This window comes from Dreissena polymorpha, chromosome 2, assembly GCF_020536995.1.
Source record: "Dreissena polymorpha isolate Duluth1 chromosome 2, UMN_Dpol_1.0, whole genome shotgun sequence".
NCBI lineage: Eukaryota > Metazoa > Mollusca > Bivalvia > Myida > Dreissenidae > Dreissena > Dreissena polymorpha.
This window is the reverse complement of record NC_068356.1, coordinates 27,793,691-27,816,162: the sequence shown is the minus strand read 5'-3', so window position 1 is coordinate 27,816,162 and position 22,472 is coordinate 27,793,691. Positions and strand designations below refer to the sequence as shown.

Here is a 22,472-nt window from a genome sequence, read left to right as displayed (position 1 = left end):
TTTCAATTCATATACACTTATATTTGTTAATGCACAATCAACATACTAAAACAATATCCCAAAAAGAGAAAAATAATGCATTTGGATATCAACCGTACTTTCATTTGACAACTGATCATGCATGAACGATGTGAGCCTAAATTGAGTTTTAGTGCAGATTCATTCATACGACACAAAGACACAATTTTGTTTTACGGATCATTTCGGCTTAGAGGACTGGGTGAGTCACGTAAGAATATCGAATATAAAATATATTTATTATAAAGAACTGGTAGCAAGATGAGTTCCAGATAATTGGTCAGTAACCACATTTTAACTAACTCTTTTGACCTGTTAATTCTTTTCAGCTCAATTCAACAGTGAAAAATGCCCATAATATCCCTTTAACACAAAAAATCAGATAATCTCGATTGTGCAACAGACTTCTAAGCAAAGTTTACATATTTAATCTGAAATCATACATTTAACTCGAAATATAGATTTTAATTGGTAACCAATAGTTTCGACCGGTTTTATTCAATATATGATGTGTCGAAATAATTTGAAATACATAGGTTACGTTAAACCTTAGCTATGAATGCTTCGAAACCGTTGTCATTGAAAAGTAAATTGCATGGTATTAAGTTGCATTCTTAAAAAAGTGAATTTGAAAGAGAAAAACAACAATACTAATTGTACAAAACAAATCCTTTAGGAAAATGACACTTAAATCACATTCACAAGTAAAAGTTACGTACTTGTTTTTCTCATAGAATCATCAACCCTAGCGATTGAGTTTCAACCATTTCACTAATGGAACATGATAATTTCTACAACCAATTCGTATTACTTTATGCAGAGTACTTGTGAGGAAGGCATCCCGTACCTTATGCGAACTCTCTCGTCGCTCTAGGCAATTGAAGCGCTTAGTAAAGAATGCTAAGGTTGACCATTTGTACATCAATAAATACAGGAGAGACTGCGACACCTCCCTTTGTTTATTAGGTTTTAATGATATAATAAATATAAAGTCTTCTTCGCAAATGCGTTAGTTCCATTAATCAACGCTATGGACATTTGCGTATAGAGCACCCATGTAAGGAATGAAAAGACCACTGGCAATTCAATGAACCACGCTAACACGAAAGCTTGTTAATAAACGACCCGGTCAAGCTTGTAAGCTGAAGTGTGGTAATTTCACGAAACATGACTGGTAAAACAAAAGTATATTGGCGAATACCATACTAAGACGGTATATTGGCATAACCTGTCCCATGCTATGGCAATATATTGACGTAGCCAATACTTTGACACTATATTGGTATAGCACATACTATGGCTGTATATTTGCGTAGTTCATACAATGGCAGTATTTTAACTTAGCCCATATTATGACACTATATAGGCGTAGCCCATACTCTGGAAGTTTATTGGCGTAACATATACTACGATAGATTTTGGTGTAGCCCATAATATGGCAGTATATTGGCGTAGCACATACTTTTGCAGTATATTGGCGCATCCCATACCATGATAGATATTTGCGTAGCCCATACTATGGCAGTACATTGGCGTAGCCCATATTATGATATTATATTGGCGTAGCAAATACTATGTCAGTATATATGTGTCGCCCATTCTATGACAGTATATTGACGAAGCCCATACTATGATAGATATCGGCTTAGCCCATACTATGGCGTTATATATGCGTAGCTCATATTATGGATATTACGAAACAAGAGAGGTGAACACGACAGTATATTGGCGTAGCCCATACTGTGGCAGTATATTTTCGTAGCCATACTATGAACATCACGAAACACGTTAGGTCGAAGTGAATGAACATTGGCGCAGCCCATACTGTGACAATATATAGACGTTGACCATACTCTGATTTTGTTTCCTAGCGTGCTGCTATGGCACAAACGTGGCACTACACTTTTAAATCTCTAACTTTCTTATTACAAATGCACTTAATTTAGTTGTATGTATATTAATTAGGGACGGGAACGAATACTGGAAATCATAGTCGAATATTCGTTTGTCATTATTTGAATATTTTCGAATATTCGATTTTTAAACCTTATATTAAAATATCCGAACCTATGACCGTCCGGAGCAAATTACTATTCCTGATTGCCACAAATCGTCGCTGTTCTTCGAAAACCGCGTAAGTCAAATTTGGCGCAAATTGTTATTTGTTTTTATAAGAACGGTGGGTTCACGGGTCATTTTCTGCGAAAATACTGGATTTAATCTAAATTATTATATTTTAAAAATGTTTTTTCTGCCTACTGAAAAGTTGTTAAAATTGACTTACGCGGTTTTCGAAGAACAGCGACGAAATGCAACTATAAATTGTATCTTCTGTGCAGTTTTGAAAAGTTGGATAGAGTAATACTTATTTGTTTAAGATCATTGATTATTATGCTCTTCTTTTAAAATAAATACTGTTTAGTTTCATAAGATGTAAGATATTTCAGGAAAACCCATTACCGTTATTCTAATTTATTTCAATACTTCTAATTGAATTGGATTACTTTCCATCGATCATATGTATGCTTTTGGTTTCGCTATTTTTTCTGGATTAAGAACCACGACGATTTAATTGGTATAAATTTGAGAAAATAAATTCTGATTAGATAATCATTGATTTGATATATGGATAACGGAATTAAAACATACATGCCAGATCTCGACGGGACCGCGATTTGGGTGATTGTCCCGGCGTCCCGATATAAGACAATATTTGTTTAAACCTTCTATAAGTTCACACAAAAAATCGCTATTTAAGCTATATTAGGTACGGTAAGCTAAATGAATAAAACAATAAGTAGACTTATCAACTATGCAAGAATTAAATTAAATAAAGCTTAACTGAAACATAATTTTAGTGATGGTACGTATACTAATTCGGTAACCTGAAACGAATGTAGTAATCATTTTAAGTCCCCAATATTTAATGCTCAATGGCATGAACATTAAATACATCTTAGCTTCTAAAATGCAAACTGCAGTTAATTTGATGTTCAATGCAAGTGCTTTCGTTCCAAAGATTTATTTTATGTGTATTTTACTCATTTTATATCTCAAATATAGAATCTATCTTGCAAAACGCAGTGTTGCAAAACGCACACTTTTATTGCTTAAAACTTTAAACAGGCGGGATAGATAATTAATTTCGTGAAATTATGTAAAAAGCATGTTTAAGTTTCGTTTTATTGCTGCAAAACGTGCACTGCAATTGCATGAAACTGTATTTACCCGGGATTCGATAATAAATCGTGTGACAACATATGTTAAACATTATGTGTTCGTTTCGTCTTATTGCTACATTTCACCATACTTCGGTCCGTGTGAACTGAATCCGTGTCGCTAATGTAAATTTACCAAAATAGTTATATCATTTCGATAAATTAATGAGTTTTGCGTTTTAATGCGTAAACATCATAACCAGGCAGATCCTTTTAAAGCCCCATTAACACTCAAAATCAACGAATATTTCGTAAATTATTTCGTAAAATAAAGTGTACCCATAAAAAAATCAGTGTTACTTATAATAGCCAAAATTTCAACGATAGATGTGGTCTGGTAACATTGCATCTTGTTAAATCTATGTTACCAGACCACATCTAGCGTTCAAATTTTGGCTATTGCTTTAAGGAACACTGAATTTTTATGGGTTAACTTTATGTAATGAAATGGTTTACGAAATATTCGTTGATTTTGAGTGTTAATGGGGCTTTAAATAATGTCTTGTACCAAGTTTCTGGCTACAACGAACATGGTGTCCATTACTTATTAGGTAACGAGTGACCGCTTTTATTTGCTTTGATTTTATGAAGATTTTCTTCCAATAAGTTCTTAAAAACGTCCACCTCTCGGTCACTAAAGGTTTAAGCCCGTTGTTCGCTTATTTCTTTTGTGACAGAGTCAAAGGCTATATTGGACAATGTTCGTCTGACAAACTGCGCGAAAACGACGTCATTTTCAGGATTGCGTTGTTGGTAACCACTGTTTATAAAATTGATCGCTGAGGTTGAAAAACCTGTAAAAACACAGATTTTTTAAATGTTTATCAATAAACGTTAATGTTTCACATAAATTGACTTTCATATTTGACTGATTTTCAGAAAATAATTTGTACATATTGTATAACTCTGAATTGAGAGTATATTGGCGATTGGTCCCTCTCCTTATACCCGCTCGTTTGCCAATTATCATCTCGTTCATTGATATTAGCTGTTATCAAAGCAATGACTTAAAATGGAAACCAAAACTGCGACTTTGTACATGTACTTTTTGGAAGTGTCTTTGCATAAAAATAGAATATTCGAATATGAATTTTGGATTCCATATTCGGCCGATTTTCGAATATTCGAATATTCGGATATTCGATCCCATCCCTAATATTTATTAACAGACACATCACTACTAAGTACATATTTATAGTAAATTTAGTTCAAAAATGGAAGTTACAATATCAACATTTGTCATATACTTACATTCGTTATATATCTAGCTAAATACAAAAGCTAATTCTACACTGAACTTATTTTATGATTAAGCTTTCTTTCAAAATATTGAGGTAAAATTGATACTAATGACAAACGAGCTGTAGACAGCTACATATTAGAACTCCATTAAACATTGATACTCGTCGCAAGGATTTAAGTACAAAACATTTGCACAAGATTACCTATTCTGCTTTTAACACACACATTATAGTAATAACCATCATACGTTATGATGAGACATATTAATACGTATTGCGTTTTAGAATTTCCGGAAGTTATAATTGTGCTTAAAAATATCTTTGTAAAGTTCATACCCATTGACATAAAACGCTTTCTTACCTCCCAATGCTTGGGTTGACCTTTGTCACATTTTGTCGATGACATTCTGGAGCATTTTCAACATGTCATGCGGTTTTTAGTTGGTCGCGTTAGCAGCCGACTAAACTTAAAGAGCATGTTTTGCAAATCAGTATGTGCTTAGCTACGCTAAGGACGGTAACTCACTGCGCTAGGAACGATTACCGCTGCCTGTATGCACTGCAGACGACGAATGCTTAGTAGCGTCTGCTCTACTACTTCAGTGTGTGTATTTACCAGCTTGTAAGACGACATTGGCCAGTCTAGTGATTATCATTGAAATCTGTACATATTGGCTGCTTTCAGGGAAAACGGGGCTTAATGCATGTCAAATAAGATAAGCCTGTGCACACTGATTAGCCGGTTCAATGCGCACAAGCTAATCAAGGACGACAACAGCGAACAACTTCAGTGGCTTCAGCGCTTTGATCTAATATCCTGCCGTCAAATTTAGCTTTATAAACGGCTTATTATCCGAGATCCGTCTGCTTTATTCCTCAATGTGCTCTACCAGATGCTCGATCCTGGTACTTGGAAAACTGGGCTTAATTTATGTTCGTAAAGTATCGTGCCAGAGTAGCCTGTTAAATCCGCACTGGCTTATCATGAACAACACTTTTCGCTTTTATGGATTTTTCCGTTTAAATAATATGTCTCTTAAACGAAAGGCCAGTATAGGCGGAACGTGTTGTCCATAATAAGCCTGTGCGGATTGAACATCATGGCTAATTTTGGACGACACTTTTCTCATTTGTATTACGACCAGTTGTCCCAGAACCAGGCCTGTGTATCATAACATCTCACAATGCAATGAGGGGATTTTATATACTCTATTATGTTTAAGGGCTCCGAGGGTCTAAGAGGGGATCTAACGTGCGACCCATGAGGTACGTGACCAGCGTGCTACCACTTAATCAGCTTCGATGCTTGGTGCCATACTGCATGAAAGATATATCCTCTAAAAATATTAAGCATCTGTGATCTGCATGTACCCATATGTGCACTTGAAGGCCTCCAACTGTCGTAGCGTTTGCGGTTACTTGCTCAAATGATGGGCTGTTATGATTGTGGCGCTTTTACGGTGTTTGCTTCTTGATTTCCGGCCCTATGCCACAGTAAGATAACGATCGCACCGATCGTTTCCGAGCATAAACGTCACTAAATGTATAGTTCATTACAGAAATGGATTTAGTAAAATAAATTCAATTACAGTTTTAACATATTGTTTTTCTATGGACATTGCATTTATATATTTGAAGGGCGTTTACATTTTTTATAACAATAATAAAGCAATATATGCATGTAACGTACATGTTAGCACATATGTTATAGACGCTTGGTTCTGACGCTAGGTACGAAATGAGATTATACAATTTACACATATATTTACCCCTAAAAGCATCAGCTACGGCAAATACACAACTGAACGTTTGAAAATTTCCGAAAGCGTTACAACTTTACTATATCTTGAATTCAATTGATTCTTGGTACCAGCTAAAAAATATATTTGCATTTATCTATCTAATATAATATTAATTGTTTTGTAACATGCCAATAACAAATTATGTATTATCTAATCTACCGGTATTATATATTGCTAACAGTACATATTGTTGTGTATGGTTTGTTAATTTCATCTTTAGCGAACGGTAGTTGAGAGAATGATAATTACAAAGCGTTTTCTTTGACCCTGATCCAGACAGGGACCTTTACAAACAAACATATAGGTCCCTGAACCAGAGTAGGTGCAGTTAAACACGTTAATGGATGGTCGTGTATTTCCACTGTTTTTCATTAGACCCATCCATCTGAACACTATTATATTCGGTTTGTTTAGCTGTGAGTTTCGATCGCCGTTTATCATCGTCGACGGCGTTCTGTTCGACAGTCTCTTTTAAAAGAGATAAAACAAATATATTTATCAGAGTTATCTATATAATCACTCTCAAGGACAATGTTTTCTTCTTCCTAGTGTTTGTCATGACTCTCGTTCAAATTATTCGCGCTTCGCTAAATTAATCTGATAATTTTAATGAGACACTATAATGCTTGTTTTCAATACGTTGCGGGCCTCAGATTCCAATTCACTTAACCGTCACGCCGGAAAGGGGTTCGCGCGGCCCTCCAAAGATGTCTAAAACTATCCCGTGAGCCTAGATGCGCGCTGTGGGGGCGCCGTTTCATCAACTAGAATGCCATTGCAATCATCTTAAAATTTTCTAACACGTCGCTAGTCCTAAACGTATGTATGACGCTGTAACAACGCTGTATGGTCTTCTAGAGCGCAAAGAGCGCACCGTTACCGAGTATGAACTCGATGTTGCCGGCGTTTTTACGTCGACTGAACAACGACTTAAGGGCGTAAGCGGTCACTATGAGCGAATTGTATAAGCGCTGTAGCACATTTGTTTTTGTTTTGACAGTTGAATGCTGAAAAGACACAGCGATGAAGGCTGTAAAGAACGCCATGAAGACGCATCAAGGGCGTTGCAAGGACGACGTGTGAGCGCCATAGCAAATTAATTTAAATGTTGTTACATACTTTGCTGCAATCAAACGGCGCTCTGAGATAATTTTGGAACGCTCTGGAAATGCCGTTCGGTGTGATTGGCTCTCAAAGGTAAACAAGAGATCACTTCGTTAAATTTAATAACGAACACTGTTAATCTGATTATATGTCCACATGACTGTGGTCTTGGAACATTCGGCCTTTTGAAATATCGGGACGTTAATAAATTAAAATGGTTTCCCAACCCTGCCTATATACTTTCAAACTTATATGTAACGCATATAATTGTGTTGATTTTTTTCCAAAAACGGCCATACCGCAACTTACATCTGAAAGTTAATTTATTTATTGGTATTAATTGATTGCAATATATGATTATTTCTGAAAGGGAGGGTAATCCAAAAGAGCACTGATCTGTCACGTATCGAAATTATCACGTAGTAAAGATAAAGTGATCGAGTAGCTAGGCATCTCGTTACTGAATATAGGTCTTGTTTTCCTGCTTAATGATCAAAGGAATAACACAGTAGCTTCATCCTATATATGCTGGTATTGTGTATATATCAATATAAATCTATGTTGATGAAAATCATAGCATATACAAGTAATTACTTCTTAATACACTTGCATAATATTTACTTAAATATGTCGATATTATGAAATCGCCTAAGTCTAAAAAAACAACACACCAACTAGGTTAGTAGGTATACAGTCGAAGACAATGTGTCGTTAAATAATACTATTGTAACAATTTGAATAATGCGGTAAAACTAGTACTTAATATACTCGAATATATTGTTATTAACTCTGTATACAACCAACGTAAAAAAATCCACAAACATGGACAATCTCCTGACCCATTGATGGTAAACAAAGTGCATTTCGATCAAGGCAGGGGAGACAACGACAACTCTTACTTAATTACCTCCCATGAGTTATTATTTGTCGTAGAAAATTGATGTACGTACGTCCTTAACGGTGTGACTTCTTCCTTCCGGAACAAACATGTAACACATCGTTAAGACAATGAGAATTGCTATTAAAACACTCATAACGTAGTAATCAACAAATATGTATATTTTGATTTTGAAAATAACGTTTACAAAGTTACTTTTCTAAATAATTAAATTCAAAACAAAGATTTTATTGCAGTTACGTTTTTGCAGTTGAAAGTCGCTAATCAACCGCATGAACTGTTTCGTAAGCAGTGAATTTCACATTTGTCTTTACAATTTTTAATTAATGTTAATACATATTACAAATCAATACATAGTACACACCACATTTCATTTGCATTTATTAACATTCATCATGATTCATGTATGCTGACATTTTTAGAATACAATACATATATGACATATCTATTACATATATGTACAAGTTACAACTGCACACATGTGTATATGTATATTAAATAAAATATGCATACCTTTACAGTATCATCAAAGGGAAAATTACTTATTAAACATCAGTTTGCTTGTCACTATATGGTACATTAGTATTTCATTCAGACGCAGTTTCTGTCTACACAATTAGATGACATATTTATAGCTCTTTCATGGTTCAAACGAAAATTCTAACCACGATACGATTTTCAAAAAAACATAATATCAAAATATGTTATAAAAAGCGAACAGTCAAATGTCGGTGCCTATTCTGGGACGATTTCAAGTCAGGCTTACCACGTACTGACCTTGATATTCGCCATAAGGAATGTATAACAATGTTTGTGCTGCAATTATTAATATTAAATAGTGTTTGAAATTCAATATAAAAGCATGTACTGGTAATATAAATTATAATTGTGATTTAAACAGGGTAGGGAGCAATAGAGAAATATAATATACGTGCGCAGATTATACAAAAAAAGAGAAAATATTTGTTAAATGTAATAACACAGTTTCTTAGTATACACGCATTTTATTCGCTGTTGAGTAAGGTCAATTAAGGTTAAAACCTGGATTGAACAGATAAGCCGAACGTAAGATCTCTGTACGTTGAAGGGTTACCTTAGGCATTTTCTATGGGTTATCGTAAATAAAAAATGCTAGAACGTTCTGTATTGGTGTTGCAAGAAATGGGATATTTTAAGCACATCTTTTAGCATCAATGTGACAAGATAACGCGAAACGAATGTTTAGATATAGTAGAAAACTCACATCGTTTAATGTTGTGATAATTTATTTACATAGACAGGCTACTGCAGAAGCATGTTATGAACAGAATACAAACAGACAGACACTACAACATCAATGTATGGTGGCGCATGTTCGCATACATCATTAAGTAAAATAAAATAAACCAGAACTGAATTCAAGATATGATTAAAAATATAATTAATTGATTTATATTATTCATAATTTACAAATACCTTATACAAAGTATACATTTACAATTTATCGAACATTTCAACCTCATCGGTACATCAAAAAACGATATATTAAGCATAAGTACACGTATGGAAAACTTATGACAGAACAGAACTAATATTGCATTCGCTTAGGCATTTTACAGCTCATCGTGATCAATATAAAACACGTATACATGCGTGAAAAAAAAGTAATAAAGATAATAATAAAATTTGCGTGAGAGTGTTGTGTGTTTATATAAACACTTAATTGAGTATTTCACTATATATTAACAAAAGCAGTGGAAACAGGCAAACAAATCACATGCATTTCAAAATAATTTCATAATTAACTGTACATATTAACAGAAATCGACGTTGACAGACAAAAACTCAATACATTAATTTCATATTAAACTTTAAATAAATTTCAATAATAGATATTGAGTATACGAAAATACAATTATTTCTTTTCTTAAATCATGTAATACAGTAAATTGCTACAGAGTATTTTTATCATTACAAATTAAGAGTTTCCAAAATGTATGCATACTTGGTCTTATTTAATAGTGTTTCGATATGTATTTGGATCTTTCTTCTAAATAAAATGGAAATGTTTGTATTAAGTGATATTCGTCTTCTAAATAGTTAAAACTACATAAAGTACATATTCTTTCATTTCTGATAATGTTATATTGTCTGCCAGTTTCAATTAACAAATTATGTGACGATGTACGTATTTTAGCAATGATGTTTCTATGTTTATTTTTATTTTTAATGACATCTAAATACACATATCTTTCAAATACATATTTAAGTTCTTAATAAAATAGTAATAACGTTGATGAATCAACATTAATTATCCACTCAGATACATACTGATATCTGAGTCTAGTCTTTAACAAAGGAATACAACTTTCAGTTATAACTTACTCAGGAAACAGCCATACAGCTGTAAATCATGTTTGGTTTAAAATTTTGCGAGCTTTAAAGGACCAATTACCTGTGTTTTGTTGTGTTTCATTTTCTAATCTGTGCATTTTAATTACAGTAGGAAGGATAGAATTTGTTTGTTTCTTTTGATGAAGTTTAAAAAAATAATAACAATTCTTAGGTATCTACCAATGTGTAAAGGAATTCGACCAGCTTCAGCATTGAGTGACATTGAATTTGTTGACAGTTTTACATTTATCAGTCTTTTACAGAACTTTCTATGAATACGTTCCATATTAGTTGCCGCAATAAATCTCCATACTTCGCAATTTTAATGAAGGATTGACAAGACATATACATCTAACAGCTTAAAAATAACATTTATTAGCACTTCCACATCTTTTATAATACAAAAAGAGAATTCATTGCCCTTGTAGCTTTGCCATAAAGTGTATTCGTGGCAGGTATAAATGAGCCCTGACTTGACATAACAATACCAAGGTAGTTAAAATAGTTAAAACTATTTCAATATCTTTTTCTTTGTATGTCCTAATTGTATTTTTTGCTTAGCGCGCCCCTTTTCGAAAAATCTGTATTTTTGTTTTGTCAATATTTACAGTTAAATTCCGTTTATCGCAATACGATTCTAAATTATTCAACGATTCATTGAGTCCTTTAGTTTCTTAGAAAATGACAACTTCATCCGCAAAAAGGAGGAGATAAATAAACAATTTATCTAACGTTTTCCGGCGTTTTTTCCATTTTTGCAAATTAAATTCTATATCATTAATTCATTAATAAATAACGAAAACACGATCGGCGAAGTTATTTCGCCTTGTTTTAGAACGACATTGCTACTAAAAAGGTCCATAAGTGAGACGTTTAGTTGTACTTAAAGTTTGACCTCGCTATACATAGAGCGGATATTAATAATAACTGAAATTAACTTGCCGGATTCCCGATAGAATCATTTTATGCAAAAACTGTCCGCGACTTTTAAGGTCGTAGGCCTTACGGTAATCGACAAAGCAGCAGACAAAAATTGGTTTTACTATGTATGTATTTGCTTTTCTATTAAATGATTTAGAATGAAAATTGCATCGACAGTTCTGCAACTGGGTTTGAACCCGAACTGAGCGTCTGTAAGAATGCCATGGGTCTCCGCCCAAGATTTTAAGCCTTCGTTTATCACACCTGTAAATAGTTTCCCATAACAGCTTAAAAACGTGATGCCTCTTAAGTTACTTGAATCGCTCCGTGTATGTAATGGAATAATAACTCCCGCTGACCAGCGGTTTGGAAATGTTCGTATCTAAGATATAAATAAATACTAGTTCTAATGGTTTGACTAAAATATGCGCTGTTTCTTTGAAGTATTCATAAATAATATTATCGTTTGAGGCTGCCATTTAATCTGTAAAAGCCTTGTAGATTTACTTATTACTTCTTCGGAATGGCTTTGTCTAGATCCGGATAAGAGCTGATTGGATTTTCTATATTATCAAACTGCCGTAAATTACTGTCACTTTAGTTGTTGTTTAGATTAATGTTAGCCTCAGAAGCTTAAGTATTTGAATATTTATAGAATGTGTGCAGCTATATATTATCCGCTTTTGATGATACCGTTTTTGGTTTGAATAATTTCCAGAATTCGCGATGCTTTTTGAGACTCATGTCATTTGATTTTGCACCCTGTTTTCTGTCAAACTTAGAATTTATTTTCCGACATAAATATTTATATTCTTTCCTTACTGTCAGCATGGTTGTTCGTGTATGCATATTCCTATTTGAATTATACTGGTAAACTGTTTGAGTATATTATGTCCGTTTTCGTTTGCATGCTTCGTTTTCACCTCGTTTATTTAGGAAATCAGTGAACTCAGAGACTTATAAATTCGGATTGCAGCGCGAGTAAATACTTAATTGTAAATTGTGTTCTTGTTTTTGAGCACCGTTGAATATGTCGTGCACGAAATAATCGCTGTACTCTGATTTCCATTTAACGTATACGCGCTGATTATTTTAACAGTTAGTAACCGGGTTGTTCGTGGTCAGAGCAAAAGTCTCTGGGGCATGATTTGAGAATTCCGCGAAATCGTGCACCTTAAAATCGGTTTAATAGTGAAAGTGTTTTACTGATAACAAATAGCCTGCTGTACTTTCCCTTTTATGGGTATACAAACAAGTTATTTTGCCATCTGCTTTACGTCGAAATAGTCTACTGTTTACAATTCTTAAATATTAGATGTACATACGTCTAGCAAATAGTTATCAAATCTATTTTTACTAGGGTCACGTGCTGCCCTCTGAACTGAAGTATCTATTTCAAATAAATCAAAATCACCTAAGCTTCTGTCATTGCCTATAAAATCAACTTTATGACCAGTTCTTTCATGTGCGTCCCCAGTGATGAATACTTTTTCTTTACTATTAAAAAATAAATATCGGATTCTAACAGTCAAAACATGTTTACATCATACATATCATGCGTTCGTGAATTCTCATGTGGAATATACATTACAGCTAAATAAATACCATATTCAATATTGGCATGTGTTTTATCTATTTTAAGCCATAGTAATAGTCTATGTTAATTCTTACTAATAGTTTATGTTAATTCTTACTAAAAAACTACTTTGCGTATACTGTCTCTAGACACGATGATCCCGCCGCTCGAACGCCTTGATATACGGTTTTGGAAGCGTCTATACGAGTTTATATAGTATTGCTGTAACATTTAAAGTAAATTATTGAATTTTTGTTAGACAGGTTGTGTCGAATGAAAATTAATTACTCTTCCTTTTCATAATCCAACAGAAGTGCAGATTTCGGTTCCATGACCAAATCTCTGGTCATTTTATGTTTTATCACTGGAACAGCCTTCTTGTCTCCCAACGCTAGATCGGGGCGACTCTGGCTTGACCTTTGACATGTTTTGGCGATGACCTTTGTGAGCATTTTCAGCATGTCGAACGGTCTGCTTGTATCCTGCCTACAAATGAGGCTGTGCAAATCGCTTATCATACAAGAGCCTTCTGCTTCGTTCCTCAATGCGCTCGTACCGGGTGGTGAAGCATAGAATACTAGTTGATCAATCTCACAATGTAGTGAGACGGTTTCCTCTTCAATATTCTTCTTCGATGCTTCGATGAAGAACATCTTGGGTTTATTGCATAATGACGGACAATTTCCATTGCTGAACATCTCCGTAATAGTGCTCGTATAAATCAGCTCATCATCCGTGCAGACAAGAGCATGATCCAGCGCCCCACCCTTTCGTGGATTTGGTGTTTCAACCCCATGGGTGCTTATTGCAAACGCAAAGGTATCGCACTCAGAAAAGTCCAACATCTGCAGGTCAAGTAAAAACTGCATCATCTGAGTTTTAGTAACATTTTTCTTTGTCACTGGAGACAATCCCAGTTTGTTAGCAACACCCATTAGGTTAATCATGTCAACGTCCGATCCTTTCCTCTTGCGTCCGTTTTTAAATGAATCGTTCACAATTATTGCCATGTAGCCTCTCTTAATGTGAGAAAAGTCATATCTATCATCCATGATAGCCGAAAAATCAAAATTGGAAACCATTGTATCGTCTATAATTGTACTTTCACGAGTGTCATCTTTTTCCAAAATGTTTTCAGGTGTGTAATTTTTGTTCTTGTTCAAAACGTCTTCCATTCCCTCACGCGAAGTTTTAATCACACAAACGTTAATCGACTTCTACGATGTGAAAAATCTGCCTTTGGTATATATAGCACCATGAAAATACTAGAACAATTAGTTTGATCTGATTTTTATAAAATTTTGCATGGAAAACCCTGGCCTTTAATGGCATACATTTTTTCAGAAAACCAAGTGACTTCGCCAGTTATGCAATTCAAGCGAAAAATCTTCCATTAAACATACTTGTTAATTGATATATCTGTTTGCAGAGAAATGCGGGAAACCATGTAGCACTTCTTATGCATTATATGCTCTGATTGGACGTCTGCTATTTACACACATGTAGTATTGATATCAGCGCAGTTGATATTTGATCAAGGATTACTAGTAGCCCAAAATAACTTAACACAATAATATATTGATTGATTGTGAGTGCGCGTCATTCTTTTAGAATAAGGTTATACTGCTTCTTTTAATTGGAATAACCGTGACCTAAAATAAGTGTGATTAATCGTTTCGTTAAGTAGCAGGTTTTTACCAGTCTGGAAAGTATTTAATTTATAAATACAGGTAATCCTGATGATATATTACGTAGATCGACGGATGACCTAGCTATCTCATGTTCTTTCTAAAATCAAAGTTTGTGAAATGTAATTGCCAATTATATTGAACAGTTATAATATTGCTTGACATTTTATACTAATTTTTCTATAAAAATAGCCAAAGCAGTATTGCGGCCTCTTGTTGTTTGCAATAACGTCAATGCTCGCTTCAGTTTATAACGAAACGATGTCTAACGTTCATGCTCTCTTTTTTATACCGCTATAACGATCTGTCAAATGTATGTGACCTGCGGATTACATAATTGTGATACAGGTATTCACATTGGCCAAAGTTTGACTTAACGTGCATATTAACTTGATCCATTTTTTTTAATAAACAAGAGATGTGTTTGTCAGGAACACAATGCCCCCTAATGCGCCGCTTTTTTTTACCTTTGACCTTGAAGGATGACCTTAACCTTGTACCACTCAAAATGTGCAGCTCCATGAGATACACATGCATGTCAAATATGACGTTGCTATGTTCAATATTTCAAAAGTTATTGCAAAACTTGACTGTAAGGTAAAGTTTTAGTGGGTTTTTTACCTTTGACCTTGAAGGATGACCTTGACCTTGACCTTTAACCACTTAAAATGTGCAGCTCTATGAGATACACATGCCTGCCAAATATGAAGTTGCTATGTTCAATATCTCAAAAGTTATTGCAAAACTTTACTGTAAGGTTAAAGTTTTGGGACAGAATGACAGACAGAAAGAAAGACAGACAGACAGGCCAAAAACAATATACCCCCGATCTATCTATCGATCCGGGGGCATAAAAACACGATCAAGTTCATTGATTTTAGTAATTAAATATTAAAATTATCGTTTTTAATTTTTGTTGATGTATACGCACATCAAATGCGCTAAGCGATGGCAACCCCAACAACAACAGCAACATCATAAGCAACAACATGAACACAAGACATACGAACTTGATACATGGACAATTCATTTGCATATTTTCATATGTGTATATCTTTATTATATTATATTATGTTCAAATACACTTAAGTTCAATTTAATTTTTGCAATCAAATGTTGCAACTATGAGAGGTCATTTATAAATGTATGGAAATAACATAACCAACATAATGGAAACAATCTAAAAAGTATTTATTAAATAAAACCGAGTTCTTTAAGTATCTGCTAAGATTGATAATTCTGTATATTCGTATATGGTTGTGATCACTATTGATCCAATATACAATCAGGTACAACGTTGTCTTAAAACGAGTGCGATATTTTGTTCAAACGACAGATATAATTAACTGTTGGCTACACACAATATAGGTTTACATTATAATTAATGGTTTAATTATAAGTAAAGAATGATTTTATAAGTGTTCGAATTCTGATTTTATTCTATTATCTTAACTGAAGACATGTATACGAGCAATATAACACTCGAACATTTTGTAGAATACATTTTTTATTGGGGACAGTAGGAATGGACATGTTCGGTATATCAATACAGTCATTCCTAAAAACACAAAGGACGCCATTTTTCGTCCTTTTTAAAGAGCATTCTTTAAATATATTTGGGAAACCAGTTTACTCATACAGTATCAGGCGTGGAATCTGTTTCTACGTCTGTTACATATAGGAAGTCTGTGTATAAATAAGTTAATATCGCTTCTGATATACGAAATAAATCCATATAAAACTAGAGCCTTTTATGGGGTTTAGGGTTAAACACAAAACTGATAGCATAGATGTACACAAAATTGTGCGTGCTTTATTCAATATTTACAGTATAGTTAAAGAGTTTTTTTTTATTTAAACGCAATTAATTATTGGATAGTTTTAATACTAAGATTTAAATGTTAAGGTATAACCCCGTTGAGGCCCGGTCACACATCGCATAACTGCTTTATCACGTACATTTTATTTAATCTGGCGGACGTGATCGTTAGTGGTAATTTCTAGTCAATGTTGGCTTGACTGGACGTGCTTTGTACTCGATCTGGCCTTTGGCGACTGTTCTACTGCTGAAACAATACCTAACCACGACGAGCCATTTTCATTTGCATGTAAGGTTACCATGGCTAGCAGCGGCATTTCGCGTCTGGAGCGATGATGATCACGTGTTGAGCACGATCGTAAACGGGAACTCCACTTCCATAGCACTGTTCAATCACGACTAGGCCTTGTCGGAAACGCAGCTTGCCACGTATAAATGTTGCAGATCTTCTACAGTCCAAGTTCTTTCGCTGTTCTCAATTTGATAATGCCCAGAAAGAAGAGTTCCTTGCAAAGAAGAAGCCAACTTTGTACAGTTAAAACTGAGGAAGGCGGTGAGTAAAGGGAAATGGCCAAAGTGACCGTTGTCGACAAGTGACCGCTATTCTCGGAGCATCGAGTGGAAGACGTAGTAAATACATTTTACTATACCGGATTAAAAGTCTATCCATTCAATCATGACCATACTGATGTTTCCTCAAATCTGCCTTGACACCGACCCTTCTAATCTCCTTAACATCCCCGGGCGGCTGCCATATAAAATGTTACTTTTAAAACGCAGTTTTGGAAAGGGCAGTCTACCGAATAATCAAACAGCAGCTGAAGTGATGGTAAATATAACAGATGGACTTATAACAGCATCAATCAATGATGGATATTTTCAAATTATTTAAAATAAAATAAAATATATTCCTTCAACTGCAAATAATCTTGCCTCAAAAGTATTTTCGATGTCCTCTCCTGGAAATATAAGCGTTATAAGCTGATTAAATGTGTCGTTTTTATAAGTATTATCGTATAGGTAAAATCCTCGTTATATAAACAATTTATTATATCAAGTTAACTTTCACAACACCAACATTATATATTATAGAACAGTATATATATTAAAAAGCAATTTTATTGTTAGAACAATTAGTTTTATACCATCACACATGCACTGGCTCTTTTGTAATATAAAGCCATGTATGCAAAAATAGAAGTTTAAAATCAATCCTTTAATTTCTATATAGTTTTCGCGTGTTCATGTATATCAAAAGTCTACGATTCTGCAGGCAGAGGTATCTGTTGGAGAAAAAGAGACTTTGTTACGCAGCATGGCTTAATCTGCAAGTAAGAAAGGACTGTTCTTACTAACATTCTTACCTTAAATAATTGAGATAAAATTGAATAATTATTTACAACTAGTCCTGACTGACTTCGATACCAAATTAATGGAGCCTCGAACAAGATGTCAACAGGTTGTCAAGTGACAGTGGCGCAAATCCTGGATGGCAGATGTCAGGCAAGGCTGACAGATTGCAGATAACGAACGTATGAGGAATAATTATCACACACATTATTTATGAGTGCATGATCTTACACACATCAACATTGCCTTGTTGATTTTTTCATTCATACTGAAATTACTTTTACTTAGGGCTGTCACGATTCACCGGTATACCGGTATATCGCGGTGCATGTCGTGAAAAAAATCGCACCGCGGTACAGCGTTGCGCACCGGTTTTTTAATATTATATGAGCACAGATATAAATACATAACATAATTATTTTGATATAGATATCGTTTTGAAAACTGTAGAAGTGATTCAAAAGGGCTTAATAAATAATCCGTTAATATCCAGGTCAAGCAAGCGCTTCCACTTGTAGATGTTTTACTTTCACGTTTAAAATACGGCGATGTATGGGTCCAAACCTTTTTGGAATTTGGGACCGATTTCCTTTGCAAATAAGTTCATAATTATCAAAAAGATGTTTATTCTATTTCTTATTTTCTTTCTTTAGTATATCGATCGTTCAAAGCATGGCACTTCCGAATCATGTTATCTTAAGATTCTGAATAAGTCGAGGAAAAGTCAGAACGCTACGGATTTTCAATACTGGGCCCGCTGACTCCGCATTTTAAACATGTCCTTTAAGCGTTCGATTTACACAGATCGTAGTCACATCTATTGTAAACAACATGGCGGACATAAAAGACGCGAATAACAATAACAATGAGTTTAAAATTGTAAAAAACAAGAAAGCAAAAAGTGACATTTGGAAACATTTTGGCCTGAAACTCAATACAAAGATAAATCAATTAGTTGATAATGTTGCCGTCTGTAGCCACTGCAATCTGGACGTTAAAATGAGTGGTGGAGGTACCTCAAATCTGAGAACCCACATCGATCGCCGTCATCCGAATCTCAGCAGGGCTACTAAATCCAGTACGTCAAAGGCAACAGATGAAGAGGATGAGACAAAACATGTGGTTAAAAAGCAAAAAACCCTTGATGGTATGTTTGGTTCTAAATATCCCTTTAATTCCGACAGAGCCATGTGCATCACTAGATCTATTGGCAAATATATAATTGATGACATACGACCAGTATCTGTTGTCGAAGGAACAGGGTTCAAAAAGATGATTATGACTTTGGATCCTCGGTACACAATCCCAGGTCGAACATACTTTTCCCAAACATTGATTCCAAATATGTATCAAGAGACAGCAGTCCGAGTTAAGTCTAGTCTCTCCAATGCCAAGACAGTTGCATTAACCACAGATGGATGGACCAGCCGAGCTCATATGTCATATATCACCGTCACATCTGCCCACATTACACCAGAGTGGAAACTTGAGAACTTTGTTCTTCAAACACGCAGTATGCCAGAGAGCCACACTGGTCTAAACATTGCAAATGTTGTGAGAGATGCCATATCAGAGTGGTGCATCACTACCCCCAACCCCCCACTAGTTTCTGACAATGCAGCAAATATGACAGTTGCGGCTAGGGAACTTGGCAGCCAACCACACATTGGTTGCTTCGCTCATACACTCAATCTTGGTGCGCAGAAAGCCCTGAAGATTACTTCCGTCTCAAGGATACTAGGGCGTGTTCGGAAACTTGTCGGGTATTTTCACCGTAGTACTACAGCAGCAGCAGTACTGTCAGCAAAAACCAATCTTTTAGGTATGAAAAACTTAAAGTTGACCTGCGATGTTCCTACACGCTGGAACTCTGCCGCTGACATGTTGGAACGGTACCTCAAGTTGCAGCCTGCTGTTTATGCAACACTTTTGTCACCAGAAATAAGTCGCCACATAGACCATGAGACAAGCATGTTGAATGAAGCAGACACAAAACTGGCAGAGGACATAGTGAAATGCCTGTATCCGTTGAAGGCAATAACAGAAGCAGTCTGCACAGAGAGTATGCCAACAGTTTCAGCTATCATTCCGCTCATACAGAAAGTCCAACAGAATATGGCATTGATAGGCACAGACTCCCCTATGTCACGATCTATCAAGGAGGCCGTCCTAAGTGACTTGAACACTAGGTACCATAAAATGAAAACAACTTTATACTATATTTAAACCATTTTTATGTTAATTTCAAAATAATTTGGTTATTGCTTTACAATTAACAATTATCAAATTTTTATTTTGTGATAAATTAATAGAATGTAAACTGAAAAACTATAAATAAAAATTGATCAAATTAGTTATCAGTAAAAAGAGAATGATAATTTTAAAACATGTCTGCATGAATTGTGAGCAACCAGAAAAGTATTGTTATCATTCTGCAGGTACACCAGTGAGGAGCTTCAGAATTTCCTGTCTGAGTGCACTCTTCTGGATCCACGTTTCAAGACCACTTACTTGACACCAGAGGCTATGGAGAACACCTACCATCGCTTGGCGCTGTTGTTACAATCTGGGGATGGAAAGGTAGGGGTTACAAAGCTACAAAACAAAACATACTGCATTACTGCTTCTGCTATTACTATTTCGCATGATAAATAGTGAAAATAATAATGCCGGATAAATGATAATATTGATTATAATATTAGAACACATTTTATAAAGGGAAGTCAGTATTAAGTAAAGTGATAAAACAGAGCAAAATATTTTTATCAGCATTGATGCATCAAAGAAATGTATACAACAAAAAGCTCTAGCAATGAAAAGAAAATCCGATTGTTTCAGGTACACGTTCAAGCTGACACCCAGGCTCCTACCCCTGGACAACATATTCCTCCACATCCTGTGCTTCCCGAGAGGCCAAATACCAGCCAATCACCATCTCCTACTGAGACATCTGATGAAGGTATAAACAACAAGTGCACTATGCAGCAGTTACAGTAAAATGTCAAATGTACTTTATTCAACCCAAAAATTTAAGGTGATTTTTTTATATATTAACCTGTTAACTTATGCCTGCTTTTATAAAGTAAAAAAAATGTTGCAAATCATACTTTATAATTTTAAGAACTGGTATATATTTGTTTATTATAACATTTCATATTTCAGAGAATGCAGCCAAATGTCAGCGGTCCTCAGACTCCTCAAAGAAAGTTGGTCTTGCAGCTATATTTGACTTTGAGAATGTTGAAGAGGCCACAGCCGCCAAGCCCATGTCCTTGCAGGAGAAAATCGAAGAAGAAATAAAACAATATAAGCTAATGAATCAGATAAGCATAGAAAGCAACGCATTAGACTGGTGGAAGAAAAACTGTATCCAGTTCCCATTACTTGCCTCTGTCGCAAAACAACGCCTGTGCATACCAGCAACATCTGTGCCAGCTGAACGCGTGTTCAGCTCAGCCGGTGATATTGTAACTGCCCAAAGGGCGTCCTTGGCTCCAGAATTGGTTGACATGCTGTTATTTTGTAAAAAGAACTGTGATTTGTGATAATTTCTGTCCATTTTCTTAGGTTATGTGATGATAACATATGGACAGTTTAAAGTTAAATCATCATTGTTCTTCATTATAATTTATAGCGTTATCTTAACATTCTAGTCATAAAAATGTGTTTTCAAAAGAGTGTTTTTTCGATAGAGAGTATGACTACTTCTATCAAGTTTATTACAGTTTCTTTTACAGTTTTATTGTTTTCTGATTATTGAGTTTAATAAAGTTTGTAAAACTTGTTATTCTGCTGTTTTCTTCACAGATACATATTCTGTAAAATACCGCGGTACGTACCGCGATACAGTGTTGCCGTACCACGATATACCGCGGTACGCTCACGGCGTATCGTGACAGCCCTAGTCAGGACTCAGGAGTTCACTGTAAAGACATGTCTGCCTCATGTGGAATATATGAAAAAGTGTAAAATATCTTACTTTAATAGAGCTTTATCAACGAAAAAAACTGGATTTATAAATTTATTAGTTTAATTGGATCGAATTAGCTTCGTTTTTGCTCCGTGAGGGTAGGTGGAGGAAAACGAAAAACATTCAAGTCCAAAAATGAAACATAAAAAAATCAAGAATATATATGTGCATATTGTTTTCAACTGAATTTTAAGCACGCATTAATACTATTGTTTTGCATATTAAAATACAGCAATTCAAGATGATTGATTGGTAATAAATTATTAAATAGGCCATTAAGTGATATTACTACCAACGTCTCAGGTAAATACAACTTACGTGATAAAAAGTGCGTTCATATAAATTGTACACACATTCTAACATGTTAATTATGTATATAATATTTCAATTTACCATCTGCTGTTAATGTCTTAACCTTAATTAGGTTGTGGTTAAAACATGTATGATGCAGTATGTATCGCTAAATAAATTTATCAGAGTTGTCGATCCTCGTT

At 34.8% G+C, this 22,472-nt stretch overlaps 2 protein-coding genes across 2 annotated transcripts; one reads left to right on the top strand and one right to left on the bottom strand.

Moving 5' to 3' along the window:
- Positions 1-12,558: 12,558 nt before the first annotated feature.
- LOC127866357 (caspase-1-like) lies at positions 12,559-14,311 on the bottom strand. Its single transcript, XM_052406837.1, has one exon. It carries the CDS (start codon positions 14,231-14,233, stop codon positions 13,436-13,438), a length of 798 nt encoding a protein of 265 aa, XP_052262797.1. The 5' UTR covers positions 14,234-14,311; the 3' UTR covers positions 12,559-13,435.
- A 4,640-nt stretch (positions 14,312-18,951) lies between these two features.
- Positions 18,952-21,553, top strand: LOC127869623 (E3 SUMO-protein ligase ZBED1-like). The gene is made up of 4 exons (XM_052412280.1): positions 18,952-20,197; positions 20,447-20,588; positions 20,847-20,967; positions 21,171-21,553. Exons 1-4 carry the CDS (start codon positions 19,008-19,010, stop codon positions 21,551-21,553), a joined length of 1,836 nt encoding a protein of 611 aa, XP_052268240.1. The 5' UTR covers positions 18,952-19,007.
- Positions 21,554-22,472: the final 919 nt, after the last annotated feature.